At 39.7% G+C, this 14,949-nt stretch overlaps 1 protein-coding gene across 8 annotated transcripts in view; it reads right to left on the reverse strand.

Moving 5' to 3' along the window:
* The window catches only part of LOC114149067 (disabled homolog 2-interacting protein), a 184,085-nt gene that overhangs the window by 100,884 nt on the left and 68,252 nt on the right, over positions 1-14,949 (reverse strand). For 5 of the 8 annotated variants that reach the window (XM_028024623.1, XM_028024625.1, XM_028024627.1 and 2 more), the window contains one exon: positions 4,269-4,387. In XM_028024623.1, the coding sequence (XP_027880424.1) occupies positions 4,269-4,387 (119 nt within the window). The remainder of the gene's footprint in view (positions 1-4,268; positions 4,388-14,949) is intronic. The other 3 variants (XM_028024633.1, XM_028024624.1, XM_028024628.1) reach the window with 1 other exon arrangement.

Here is a 14,949-nt window from a genome sequence, read left to right on the forward strand (position 1 = left end):
TGCAGATGAAAATTTAATAACGCCCAAACACCTTTTTCTCATTTCCGCATATCACTGCTTCCGAACTGCTTGAAAGGCAAAGCGATTCCGCACTTCTTCGCCGCAGCCCCAGGAGAGCGTGTTAGCCTGCTGTCGTCTGCATGTTCGCGGCTCACAAATTAAAATGTTGTTTCTTTTTGCATCCTCATGAGGCAAGGTGATGAATAAAACTCCCAATTCGAGCACAGAGAGGGGCATTAATGAAAGACAAATCAGAGATATGAAGCAGAGTGTGGACAGCTGTGGCCAACTTGACTTTTTTTTTTTTTAAAACAAATTCAACATAATTCAAATCGGAACTTAAAAATAAAATCACATAAAATAACCAAAATGAATTAGAAAGGAGAAGAAGGGACATGAAGTGAGCCGAAGTCAACCCAAAAACTAAAGAAAATAGAGAGAAAAATGACTGACAGTGAGGGATGACAAGCAGCAGGAGGATAAATGAAATAATTTGAGCACAATGTGGAGGTGGCAGAGCACAAGTCAGCAGAAGAAGCAACGGAATGAAACTAAGCGACGAGGAAAGCTGGGAGAAAAGTACAGCAAACGAGTGACAAGGTCAGTGGCGGATAGGAGCTCAGCAGAGCATGGAATTGGTAGCAGAGCAAAGTGAAACAAAGGATGGTCAAATAGAGCAAAATATAGTTTTGGGCTTCACTCTGACGCGGCCTGCTATTACTCTTATTTAGCTAGGGATTCTGAATAAGACACCTATCACACCATGCACTGCAGGATAAATAACAGAAAACAACAGCAAACATAAAAGAAAAGAAGAACCCAGCTAGACTCGGTATTCTACATGTAGCACGGCTTCACAAACCCCAAAAATCTGTTCAAGATAACAAGTACTGTAATGGTTCATATTAAGTCGCTTAATTGGCCCAGGCTTTTATTTTATGGATTTGTGTGCGTTTCAATGATCTAGGGTATTTCAAGCATTATTTGACTTTTTGTTTGTTTGAAAAGGACTTCAATCTAACAAACAAACCTGTAAAAAAAAAAAAACAGAAGTACCCTTCACACAAAAATGCAGACTGAGGAAAACAAAATGGGGAACGAAACTAACTTTGTACAATGAATGTTGAATTCCTCTGACTCTGCCTTAGGTTATATTACACTCTAAGTTGGGTCTAAGTCACATTATAAGAGATGTGGAATAATAGGAAGTACAAACACTATTACATGCTAAATTCACTGTGCTATATAGAGTAGCGTCGAGTTTGACTGGCAGCCAGGAAGAGGTAAATGTAACCAAAAAAGTGGAAGACAATGAGGAATAAAAAGTGTATTGTGCATCTGTCAATTTGCAAATAAACAAAACTAGACTTGAGGCTACGGTTTCCCATGCTTATGTGAATCTCAACAAGCTGTTTATTTATTCCATATTTCTGTGGCTGACAGTGAAGAGACAGGGTGGGATGTCAAACCAATTCAACATGAGCATACCGCATGGAGGGGCACCTGCTTCTCAACAGCCTGTCTGTCTTGTCTTATTGCGCTCAATCCAAAACAGGGAATCTGACGGCTCCAGAAATATTGTATCAATATTGTACTGCACTATCTTGTTTGCAGCTTAACCTCTCGACTGCGTGTGTGTGGGTGTGTACGCGGATGTTACAAAAGCTTGATTGCAATCTCAGCCTGTCCGAGTTCATTAAATCAGCACTTAAGGGAGTTCAACTCGGCTTTATTGCCGGGCCTCGTTTTTGTCATGAAATTAAAGCAAATGCTTTGCAACCAGTTAATTCTATTCCCTCGGCTCGCCGGTTCCCGGCCGCCCTTAATGCGGCCCGATAGAATCAGAGCCGGGACAATCAGCAGGGCTTTCTTTGCTTCTACTGTCACATCTCGTGTTCTCCTTTAGCATAAATGGATAAAACCAGAGGACGTGCCTTCCCAATTAGACCTTTCTGCTATTTATCGGAGAGAAAACGGGAGGTAGGAGGAGAAGGAGAATCAGTTCAGTCACCTAGGATGAATGAAGCAAAAGAAACTGTAACTTCTATTTTAACTCTTTTTCTGCTTAATTGTACCACATTTTGAAGAGATTTCAGTTTTTGTGGCTTATGGTTCTAAAGAAATAACAGCATTCGAGAATGAAGCATGAGAATAATAGAGGCGTGCGTGTGTGTGTGTGTGGTTTCATATCTGTGTGTTTGCAGATATGAAACCCAGTCCCTCCAAACGCAAGAGTGAAAAAGATTTTGACGGATTTAGCTCGAGGCCTTAGAAGGAGTGCTTTACAGATCATTATAATTCTTGTTGTCAGAGTGTGAAAGTTTGTTTCTGACATAAAGAGGAATGATGAGGGACAGTAGCCATTCACTCAACACCCAACATCTTTACTAGCCATATCGTCAGTATGCAAGGCAGCTAATGTGATGTGTTGTCCATCCTTACATCAAAAGCTGACAATATGAGACAAATGTAATTACCCAATCAAGCTGAAGTACAGTATCTTAGGATTTAAAAAAAACAAAACAATTATTTCTGTGTTTCTTGATTTTCATGACACGGTCTGTGTTAAAGAGAAATACTTTACAGTGTTTTTAACTGTGAAAATCCATGCCGTTTTTCTGGCCACGTAATTAAGAGTGACATTGTTTTGGCCTATATTGTATAACATCAAGAAATTATATCAATGTTTGTGGTTTTAATTTGACAAAATATATAAATCTCTACAGCTCTGGAAAAAAGAGAAAAAAGAGCCCACTGCACTGAACCCCATTGAAAACCTCCTGGTTATTCCACCAAAAATTGATTTCTGAACTCTTCCTGAGTTAAAACATTAATATTATTGTTTCTAGATGAATATAAACTTGTTTTCTTTGCATCATTTGAGGTCTGAAAGCACTGCATCTTTTTCGTTATTTTGACCATTTGTCATTTTCTGCAAGTAAATGCAAAATTTTATTCAAACATATACCTATAAAAAGTACAATCAGAGAAACTGATCATTTTAAATGGTCTCTTAATTTTTTTTTCCAGAGCTGTATGTGGAAGGCACCTGAAAGTGCCACGGGTTGATCGTTGATGCAATACCAGCAAATACCACTAGGGGGAAGCATATGGGAAAGGAGCCCACAGGCCAAGTTGCACCATCTTCAGGAGAATTATGTTCACTTAGGGCAGGAATCAGTTGTTTAAGCTCATCAATATTACGCTCACGATTAGGGGTCAAGAGGTCATGTGACTGAGGATGACTTTGCAGCAGACTGCCTCCAACTTTCTTTTCCCTGAGAAGCTCAAGAAGCCGCTTCAGAGGCGGCTAATCAATAAGTCAGCCCTTGTATCTGACCCTCTACCTCTCTTACAAGCCTGCAGTTCTTTGTTTCTTTTCATAAGCCCTTGTTAATTCCTGTTGAAATCAAGATCAAACAAAGATTCTGCTCAAATGTCTCTCTATAGGGGATCAACAAGATCCAGAAAGGTCTGAGACAAAATGTAACACAAATGGCAAAAATGCTGCATGTCCTATTACGTAGAAGTCCATATCAATTATAGTTCATATCGACTTTGACAAAAGCCTTTAAAACACTTGGGGTTTTTTTTCCTGTTGCAATGGATACTGTCATATCTTTTAGCTCCCAGTTTAGTCCATTCTTGTGTTTGTTTATTCTGTGAAGACTAAAGAGATGACACGGAGTTTACATGTTTATGAGAAACAAACGTCGTCGCTCCGCTGGCCTGACTTTGAGTGGTTTACACTTCACCTCCGGGTTGCCATCTCCCCACTTGTTAAATATTAATTGAAATATCCGATGCTAATTGCTAATTATCTTTAAATTGATGACTCGTGGCAGAATTTTTTGCTTCATTAACTGGCTGTTTATCTACTGAATTAAACATGACACAGAGCGTTACAGCGGGCTGATGGACAACAACAAAAAAATAAAAAGCAAGAGGGGAAAAAAAAAGAGTGCTCTCCATTTATGTTTGACGGCGAAAATGGGAAGCTGTGTGGGAGTTTAAGTGACTGAGCTTAAATAAAGCCTATCATGTAGGCTGGAAATAAAACCCAACACACCAAATGTGTGCTGTGATATCAAAGTTCGAAAGACTCTGTTGTGACTTTTAAAGCAAATCAGTTCCATTTTGATATGAGTACATCTGGACATTAAAACAGCCTTCTAAAATATTAATCTATGAGATAAAAAAAAAAATAATTAGATAACGGAGAGACGGAGAAAGGATGGTAGGTAGAGTCAAAAATAAGCAGCACTCACAGCACTCACGGTGACTCTGAAAGGGGTGGCGGAGGTGGAGGTGGCTTCCATGACGGTGGCGTTCTTGTCCGAGGAGCCTGGCATGCTGCGGCGGCGTCCCGTCCTCTCCGGAGGAGACTCTGAAGACATAACGAAAGTTTGTTTTTTCTTTTCTTTTTAATCTTTAACGATTTTTAAAGCTCGCTCTTGAGCAAAATTTCTTTCAAAGTACATTTAAATGACTTCTTTGGTATCTGTGAAAAAGTCCTGAAAAGGAAACGATGGCAATTAGCAAACTACGGCAAATCTTTTAAAGACAGTGGATTCATTTAAGCATGATCAAATATTTATTTAATACCCACTCCAAAGGACAACACGCATACAGGTATGCATACGAAATCATTTATTGGGAGGAATATACATACTGTAACTACATGATAGATTTTGCACTTTTTCAGAAGATTGAACCATAGTCGTACACTGCTGCCGTGCATCATGGGTCATGTAGTTGTAGCACAGCCTAACAACGTATGAATTTATGAATCCGAACTACAGTGTGCAGTCATCCGCGATTTGATGCCTAATCCTGGAACCCGTGCTGCATGTTTTACCCCCCTTCTCTCTCTCCCTCTCTGTCCATTTTCTGTTTGAATATAAAGCTCTAAAAGCACCACAAAATAAAAGGGAAAAAGGAAGAGTTCTTAAGCTTGTGCGGAAACTCTGCAAAGAGCTTGAGTGGATTTTTGCTCTTCAAACTCCCAACTGATGTGACATCCTCCTTTCAGGACTATCTGAAGAATTGCCATTGCCAGACGAAAAGAAATACACAACAAATAGTGAGGAAAAAGTATATGGAAATTTGAAAAAGAACTTAAAGAGGGTGTCGAGCTGCGACCCGAACAGATAGATGTAGCTAGAAGCCTGAGCGTTTACACGCCTAGATATTGAAAAAGACTTGGCATCGCTTTTATCGTATTCTTTGTCTGGCTATCTTATTTCATTTCTGCAGTCCAACTTAAACCTGTCTTTGTAGAACAAAAGTAAAAACCAAATAACAAAGTTTGTACAATTTTAGTGTCTAATAGTTTGACATGATTCTTTCCAGTTTTTTGACAATAAAAAAAACCTTTTCCAAACCATCTGGATGAACATGTGTTTCTATATTACAGTTTGTTAGTCACACATTCTCTTTCTGAAACGGTTCTGCCAACAAGATGTAGGAAAAAGGACATTTTCAGAAAATAAAAATAAAAAATAGGAAAAAGGCTTAAAAAAACCAATATGGTGTTTGACCATCATGAATGTGTTCTGAGAGTGTCCTCCTCATGGGATGGCGTGTGTGCATGTTTGCGCAGCTATCTTTGCGGGGACTTTCCATTGACTTCCATTCATTTCTACAGCCTAAACCTTACCCTATCCATTACATACCTAACCCTAACCCTATCTCAATTCACACCTTAGTCCTAAATCTGACCCCTGACCCAAAAACAGTGTGTCCCCTTGTGGGGACCAGGCTTCGGTCCCCACAAGGAGCAGTTGGTCCCCCCAACGTAGTATATGTCAGGAAAATGGTCCCCACAAGGTACTTGAAACAAACGCATGTGGGCTTGTGTGTATGTGTGTGTGTGTGTGTGTGTGTGTGTGTGTGTGTGTGTGTGTGTGTGTGTGTGTGTGTGTAGGGAAGATACAGATCTGGACATGCCAATGAGGAATGCTACAGTCATCCAACATGCAGGTCTTCACATATTTCAGTTATCTCTGCTGCCTTCTGACTCCAGAATAGAAAGACAAAAAAAACACACAAGCATCGCAATATTTCAAATGTATGCCTTGCTTAATTTCTATTAAAATATATCTAAATAAAAGTGCAGAATGAGAGCCACAAGTTTTGATATGGTGATAAAGTCTGTCCACATTACAATGTTCACACATGGCCACATCATCAATCGGGGAACGTTAAATTATTTTAAATACGTTTTGAACAGTCTGAAACCACTAAGTGAATTAATGTTGCAGTGTGTGAGGAGGGTGTGTTAGTGTGTTATTAGTATATCCTTATTATATAACAAATCCTCGAGCACACGGACACATTAAGACGCCCAGCTTAATCTTTTGGCTTCAGGAGGCATTACGCTGACTTTCATTTATTTCTTGCAGACTTACAGTAACGCTGCCTGCCAAGGTCGCACAAATTCATGGCTATGAGTTGGTGCGAAACCGCTGAAATCTTTTTGGATTTCCCATGTTATCATAGGGCAAAAGGAAAATGACAGGAAAATTTATCATCTTGTCGATTCGTAACTGAAATAATTTACGCATTTCTTTCCAAATGCACAAATTATCTCGAGTTTGCCACCTTATGCTGCCGTTACTGTTGCAGCGCTTTGACTTGATCCTGGCTTATGCAGCTGCTGAACTTTCCCACGTTCTGTCATGTAACAACCACAACTTTCAGCCGCACCTACCAGGGCATACCCATCCACTTAAACTGCCAAGCTGGGCAGAGAGAGCAATAATCAAGGAAGCAGCTAAGCGAGCCATGGCAACTCTGGAGGAGCTGCACAGATCCACGGCTCAGGTGAAAGAATCCACTGACAGGACAAGTGAGTTGTGCACTCCACAGTTCTGGGTTTTATGGAGCAATTGCAGAGGAAATACATTTAAAAAACAAAACATTTTACTGTTTTGCAGTTTTTTTAATAAACCATGTTGACAAAGCAAACGTAGCTAGCAGCACAAATCAACCTGAAAGGACCGTGGCGATGAGGAAATATGGTGGTGGCGACCTTTTGCTGCAAGGGTGGTGCTCTTTAGCAAAGACAGGGAAGCTGGGAAGAGTAAACTGAAAGACAAAAGGAACCAAATAACAGGAAGAAAACCTGTTAGAGGCTGGCAAAGAGTCAGGACAATGACAGCTCATCTTGCAGCTTTTAAATGAATCCATCCCTGTAGGTCCGTAACCAGGCCTCTGCCAAACTTGACGGCTTGCTGAAGAGGTAATTCAACGGTTTGCTTCAGGCGAAGGTTTGAAAAGGGATTCATCTAATAGCTGCAGGACAGTCACTGTGAAGGAATGAAGTTGGACACCCCTGGTTTAGATCAATGTGAATTTTTGTGTTAAAGTGTCGTAGACAAAGTCTGGAACTAAATACACCTGATAAACCGAACCAAAAATAAGAACATTGTTGTTCACGGACAACCTGACAGAGTTTGAGCCAGTTTGCAAACAAGTGTGCAGAACTTTCTTTGAAATCCAAATAAATGACATTGAGTTTTGTAGTTTTAACAAAATAAAAATGCTAAAATGTTTAGAGTTTTTAATAAATAAATACTTTTCTTGGCAGGACAATGCATGTAAAATCACTACCTAAACTTTTCACTGGCGTGGGTAATCCATGGGAAAAGCCCTAATCCTAAACTTTAGTATAACTAATATGGTATTTTCAAGTATAACAAGCTTCATACGAGCAGATGAGCTTATTAAACATTTCTCAGTCCAAAAATGTATACATGTTCATCAAGTTGAGCTCTAATATCTGCTGTCTCACAGGCTTGTTGGTTGTATAAGCAAGCAAAGCACAAATCCATGCATTTCTCTCAACCCAAATACAGATAAAATGAGAGATGGCTCTGTGTGGTATTTGTTTTTTTTCATTTATTTATTTTAACTTAGCATGTTGAGGCGTCTGAATAATTTTAATTTGTTCTGCGTCTGTACGGAGGATTTGAATTTACGATGTAAGAGGTCGGAAAGAGGACATCAATGACTTAATGTAGAATGACAAAAACTCAGGAGTTGATAATAATTAGCCAAGTTTATTACAATGGATTTGGGTGTTACACTTTTAGAAGTCTCCTTTGAAATCAAAGTAAGGCGCTGAGGAGTGTGAACCCGATCAAAATAAAATCCATCTTTATCTTCAGTCACGGTGCACAACTCACGCAGTGATTGCATTCCTGTCGCTTTCCCTCCTCGCAACCAACAACTACGGTGGGACTGAAATTTCCGCTGCCATGACAACAAGACTTTTTAATCCTTTCAAATCAAAAACTCATTCATGAGCAAATAAGGCTGATTAAGGTAATTATCAGCCCTGATGGAGTAAAGTCTGCAATGCAAATTCTCACACTCAGCCTTCAGCAAATTCGCCCCTCTGGCGGCTTCATTTGGCGACAGAAAACTCCCTGCTTGTGCACAGCTGGCCGCTGTTGGCGCTCAAAGACAAACCAAACACATGAGCAACATCATGGAGCTGTAAAAGAAAGAAAGAAAAAAAAAAGGACTGCTGAGTGCAATTGCGATACAGGTTTCCACATGCTCCAGACATCTGACTGCAGTAAATTTCCGCAGATGTACGGAAAATTGCCGCTGCTGTGTGAGGCACTCCCGATGTCGGCTCAGACAGCCACCCAGACAGACAGACGGAGAGACAGACGGAGGGAGAGAGCAGACTCGTTCTCAATAAAACCTAAATTAAAACGCAACGTCTAATGTGACTCCTGGGGAAAACCATCAAGGAGTTTGTTTTGTCGAACATGAGGGGTTTGATCTCAGGGAACATTTCCTGTTTATGGAGGAGTGTGGGGGTGTGTGTGTGTAGCAGTTGTGTGCGGCCTTCAGATCTCAGATGGTGTGTGTGTGTGTGTGTGTGTGTGTGTGTGTGTGTTTAGAGTATATCTGCAGTTTAAAAGGGTCAGACTGTCCACAGGCAGCTGTTGTTGTTGTGGAAATTCCAAGTGTGATAGCCTTGAGATCGTTTACTGGATGTTTCCAGTCAATCCTTCCCATCGTTTCCCTGATCTTACAACTGCTATTCTCCTTTAGTTAAATGAATGTTTCCTCCTGCTTTAAGGATAACCTCTAACCTTTGCCCCTGTCCACACAAACACAGGCGTACTGCAAACAAAACTAGTCCAGCTACCTCTCATCTCTATGTGTTTTTGAAAAGGAAAAAAGGTTAATTTTAGTGTATACTTTGGGATTCCAAACAATGGGAGATGTCTGGGATTTCCTCCTGATTCGTTTCTTCAGAAACCAAATATTACATTCATTTTAATCTATTAATGATGTCAGCTTTATTGCCCCCTATTGCTTATTACTGGCATATCAGCATTGCTGTTGTGACGTCTGATTTTTCTACCGCATAGATTTTTAAACATGGATAAAGGCATTTTTTGTGTGCGGAAAGTGTTGCTTTTACTCTTTAATACTGCACTTTAGAAACTCTGCCTTTCATAAATGGCTACTGCAAAACCTTTCAGCCTCCCACAGGCTGGTGCGCTTTTGGTCGATGGAACTTAAGAGGGCATGTATCACGTTTAGTAAAAAAATTTAAAAAGACGGTGGCAGAGAAGCCTGGGAGTTAAGCCTGTGCGGACTCACTTTTAAAGAACAACATTTGACACTCTTTCTCTGAAGAAAATATTCACCTCCCTGCTGGGTTATATATTTCTTCATTAGGTGTGAAGATGGTAGCAGCAGGTGGCTAAAATAGCTAAGCAGCCTGAATGCTGGAGGGGCTACAATCTTTATGCTAATCTGAGCTCACCGCCTGCTGTTTCCAGCTTCATATTTAATGTGATGACTTGTTTAGATATTCTGTTTAAAGAGAGGTGAGTAGGAACATTTCTCATTTCTCTAAAAGCCTCAAAGAGTGTTTAGGCTGGTGATTCACTCTGGAGTGAAGGTAAAGTGGTTTTTTCTTCTTCTTTTTTTTATATGCAAAGTTGTAATTTTCAATTTAAATTCAGTAATATACTACAGATCAGAGAGTATATATCCTGAGGATGTTCTCCGCCAAGAGACTAAAACCATCAAACTCTTCCTCTTATGTCTGAGCAGGACTTGCACTCGTTCGGACTGCTAAAAAGATAAAAGAATATATCCTCCTTATTCAGAAACGCGTGAGAAACCTTCGGTCCCATACGTGGCAATGTATTAAAACTAATGTAACACACACCTCCAATATCCCAAATTAAAGGGTAAGAACGTTACAATTTTGCATAATGACTTCCCTTTTGATTCTGCCAAAGTTATGTGCTTTGCTCATAAATGTGCTGAGAAAACATGCTGTTGTGTCTCTGAATTATGTTTTTTTCATCCTTTTTCACTTAAGCTACTGGCTATGCTAAAAGGCTTTGAGACAAAGGATGAAATTGAGAGATGGCTGTAACCAAGATGTTGTTGGTGTTCAATCTTAACACTTTCATGTAGAAAATAACATTAACTAGCTACTCTCTGCAGTACATGCTTGGTTAATTTCTTGGATTTTTCTTTTCATGCATCTCGAAGGAAAAAAGAAGATGAGTTGAGCCAGAATTGGAAACGTATCACATTTTCTTTTGCTGGTTAATAACTCTTTTGGGATTTGTTTTGATGCTAGGATGCGGAAAACTACACCATAGCTTCAGTAGAGGTTAACAATTTGTATCTTTATTAAAATTCCTTGGCCTTTGGCAAGAGTTCAGGATGTAAGACATCTACAAACACAAATACATGTATAATCGTAGAATCAGAGTGCAGCTAAATGGCAATTTGGTATTTTGCTGGTACACCAACTATTACATAAAAGTGGGATTTCAAAATAACTTTGCAATGGTCATGAACCCCAACGGAGAAAGTGCAATTATCGCCACAGTCGCATACACCTAAACTCTTGAGAAGGCCTTCATGTTGTTTACCTGGAGTGACTGTACAGCCAACCAACCCAACCGGATCACAAGAAAAAGTGAATTGGATTTATACCAAAAACAGTCCAGGTAAGACACCCTGACACCACATCTTTATTCCTGCTGACTCAGCCCGTGTCACACACCGACATCCTGTCAGAGAGCCATTTGTGGAACAATAGAAGGGCAGAATGTCAAACAAGCCTGAACTTGACAACATAAAACAAAAGGGGTAATGGTGAGATGATGATTCACGGTGAGAGTTGTGATGCGTCGTTTCCATGACTTCACCACAGCAAACCACCTTTTTTTAAATAAAACGGCGGAGAGAACCATCCTGCTATAACCAAAAACTGATTCAGGTGTGTCGTTTCTCAAAACATAATATGGCGTTTTCTCTTACTTAATAACTTATTTAAAACTTTGAATATATCCAATCTTATTTTGTTTCTCTTTTTTTTAAATCTCATTTCATGTCTTAATGTTTTAAGTGGTCAGTGTTTCTTTATTTTTCTCCACATTGCCATACAGCACCAAACTGATTCGATGCAGGTCATCCTATAGTAAATCTGCAGAGCTGTCATAATTGGTCGATATATTTTGACGAGGAAATGCTGTTTGTCATGATATTAAACAAGTCCCACTTGAATGTGAACGACTGCTGCAAAGTGGCAGAACTTGTGGAGGAACTTTGGTCATGTGCTGTAGAAAAAATCATACCATCATGATTTTTCTGCTGGTAAAAAAGGATTTAAGGGAACACGACACAGTAGAGCTGTTAGAAGCTCCTATCTTAGTGGGGATCACTGATACTTAATGTTCTCCTTTCCCCCTACCTTAAAGTTTTTGTACCCTCCATATTTACTGACACCCCTGGCAAACATAAACATACTTTTTTACTTCCGGTTCAATATTATTAGCACACTCCCTTATTTGAAGATTTTCTGTAGCGTGTGACTCCAAATTCTGTGGGGAAAACCATTCTATTTTGTTTTCATGAAATATATCTAAAACATTCAAAAGGAAAGGCATCATGGGAAGCTAAAAACACCTAAGCATTCTGATGCTTGACACCATATTGGCTGGCGGTTGCCAAGCAGCCAATCCAGACGGGCCAATTATTTCCCTTGGTGTTGATTGGCTGTACCCCCAAAGGCAAAGATGCAATTTTAGCTTCTGTAATGTCTACGACAGCTTACAGTGTGCGTATTAATGCATTGTAAGGTATATTTAGTGCTTTGTCTAGTAAAATAAGCATTTTTAATGGAGTTCTCAAGTATTTGCAGGTTTGAGGTATATGTTGTGGTTCCTAACCTCTGCGAATACAGAAGGTTGACTACGGTATCTTCGGAGGTCTTTATATACCCCTCTTATAATCCTTATACTGTGTAGTGGCAAAATAAACATATTTTTGTTGCTGTTTACATTTTTAACCATTGCTCTGACTGCAGATATGGAAAAAACTCCAGCAAATAGCTCTATTTTTTAGAGAAAGTACCAGACAGCTCGGCACATTTGATTTATTTCTACGGTATGTTCTCTTGTATTGTAAATGAGAAATGAAAGTAAACTACATAATTTCAGAGTTATTCTGTTTAGCTCAGAACTTTTAAGTTGCGAACCATGAGCATGGATTATTCAGGATTAATCTGTTAGAAAACGACCTTTGAACACAGGGAGGATGATTTTATGGATATACTTCAATTTGAGGGGTTCTGGAGCGTTCACTGTTTGTTTTTTTTTGTTTTTTTTCCCCCCAGCAGTCCCACATTAACTCCAACAGGAAGTGTCAAGCACTTCAACTGCTAATTAATTCACCGTGTTCATCAGCTGTCAGCCGTTTTGTGGTTGCCAGTGGAAATTTTTTAAAGAGTATTTAACCCTTTACTGTCATGTGGTGAGATTAAACAAAAGCTAAAAGTGCTATAAAGTCCTTCTGAGCCTAATTGACCAATACATCAGATGAGAAATGCTAAGCTGTGGTTGTAGATTAAATACAACATCTGTTACTATGGCAGAAAAAAAAAATGAAACTGAACGTTTGAGCACAGAATTGTGTTATCAGCAGCTGTCTGACTCTGCATTTCAAGATGTCTGTCCCCTCAGGACAGAGAGAGACGACATCCACAGAGCATGCTGACTGTTCTTTTGTTATGACAGAAGGGTAAAACCAGAGGAGATTTCAAACACACGCACACACACACCCGCACGCCCACACACCCACACACACACGCCCACGCAAACTTACAAAGAGTTTCTTTGAAACACTGAAATGTGCAGAAAAATATATATATAAAAAAAAATCATAGGCTGTCAGGTTGTGTTTACCCCGTTCTCTCTACCTGTGTGAGTATCTGTCCTGACTCTTATCTGAGTTCTTTGCACACTAAAGCTCCACTTGTCTTTTTTTGTTTTTTGTTTTTGTTCTGTTCCACCTATCTTCAGCGACGTAACAACCAGCTGGTGGCAGGGACAAAATCCAGGCTGTCTGAGGAATATCTGCTGCGAACCAATTTCAGTCGCGCAATCCTCTGAAAGTCGATCGGGCTGTTTCGCATGCGGTGACTTGCAAAAACACTGAAGCTTTTTCTCTCTTTTTGGCATGTTACAACCACAGATCTTAAATCTGTTTCATTAATATTTCCTGTGATAGAGCAACACAAATGAATGCACAATTGCAAAATTGAAGAAGAGTGAATTAAGATTTACCTATAACACATGTTAAAAGTGGCACAGTCCAAAATATAATCACCATCTAAGTTTGGCACAGGTGAGAATCGGACAAGATTTGCTGCCCACTTAATCTGAGAGGAGAGCATGAATCCCAAAAAAAAGCTACTTTGACACCAACAGTAAGTCTGGAGGATGGAAGAATTTGTTGACGTGACCTTTATTAGTCATAAACACATCTAAATGTAGCCTTTATAAAAGAGGAAGGGGAAAACCGTTGTTAAAAATAAAAAAAAGCCGGCTGAAGTTTCTTTACAAGCCATGTAGTGGAAACAGCATCATTTGTGAATGAAGTTAATTTGGTCAAACAAGATCAGAATTATATGTTTTGGCCAGAAACTAGGTCTATACGTCACCCTGGACGTTATCATGACACATAGACGTGGAAACATCATACTGTGTGGTGCAGTAGGAGTAGGGAAGCTTATGGGGAGATGGATGGCAATAAATATGCTGTAATACTGGGGGAAAACTTGTCTGAACTTGCAATCGGTGACAGTGGGGTGGAAGTTCACCTTCCAGCAGGACAACAACTCAACAATGCAGTGGTTTAGACCATGACACAAAAATAGACACAAGCACAAGGTGACGCAACAAGGATTGGCTCAGCAGGCTGGGGACAAATGATGCAACATTTTTACTATTTCTGCTTAAAGCCAAAAATTTCGATTATTATATTATCACTGACATTCGGTGAACTACACTGTGTATGTCTTTCATATAAAATCCACATAAAGTACATAAAAATGTGTGACTAACATAAGAAAATGTAAAAAAGTTTCAAATGTATGATATATGAATACTTTTACAAGGCACTGTAGGCCAGTTTTAAACTCAAATTTGTAAAAGAAAAACAAACAAATGTGAGAGGATGTTCGTCTTTCCATACGAGTGGAGACTAAATTGTGTTAGCACCAAGCTACAAGGCCAGCGCTGGACGTTTGACCTTTGGGATGTGGTATTTACTCAGCGTGGAGGTGATGGGGTGATAAAGACGTGCTCCTCCGTCTCCTTGGAGCAGCTCTACGAACACGAGGGCGCAAAAGAGTCAAAGAGCCAACAAAAACCAGCAGTGCATACATTGTCAACATTCACTTAACTTTCTGCAAACACAGAGCACACAGGCTCAAAATAAAATAAAAATTCAAAAAATACCCCAGTAAAGGAGATTTACGCTGAACAGCCACCGATTCGAAAGCAGAAAGAGCAGAAATGGGAAGTTAATAGCTAGTTAATAGCACTTGTAACCGCATTCTGTCCCAGTGGCATCTAGCGAGAAGGACCCTGTGTTGTGTTTGGTTTG

The sequence above is a fragment of the Xiphophorus couchianus genome, chromosome 8 (genome assembly GCF_001444195.1).
Source record: "Xiphophorus couchianus chromosome 8, X_couchianus-1.0, whole genome shotgun sequence".
Lineage (NCBI taxonomy): Eukaryota > Metazoa > Chordata > Actinopteri > Cyprinodontiformes > Poeciliidae > Xiphophorus > Xiphophorus couchianus.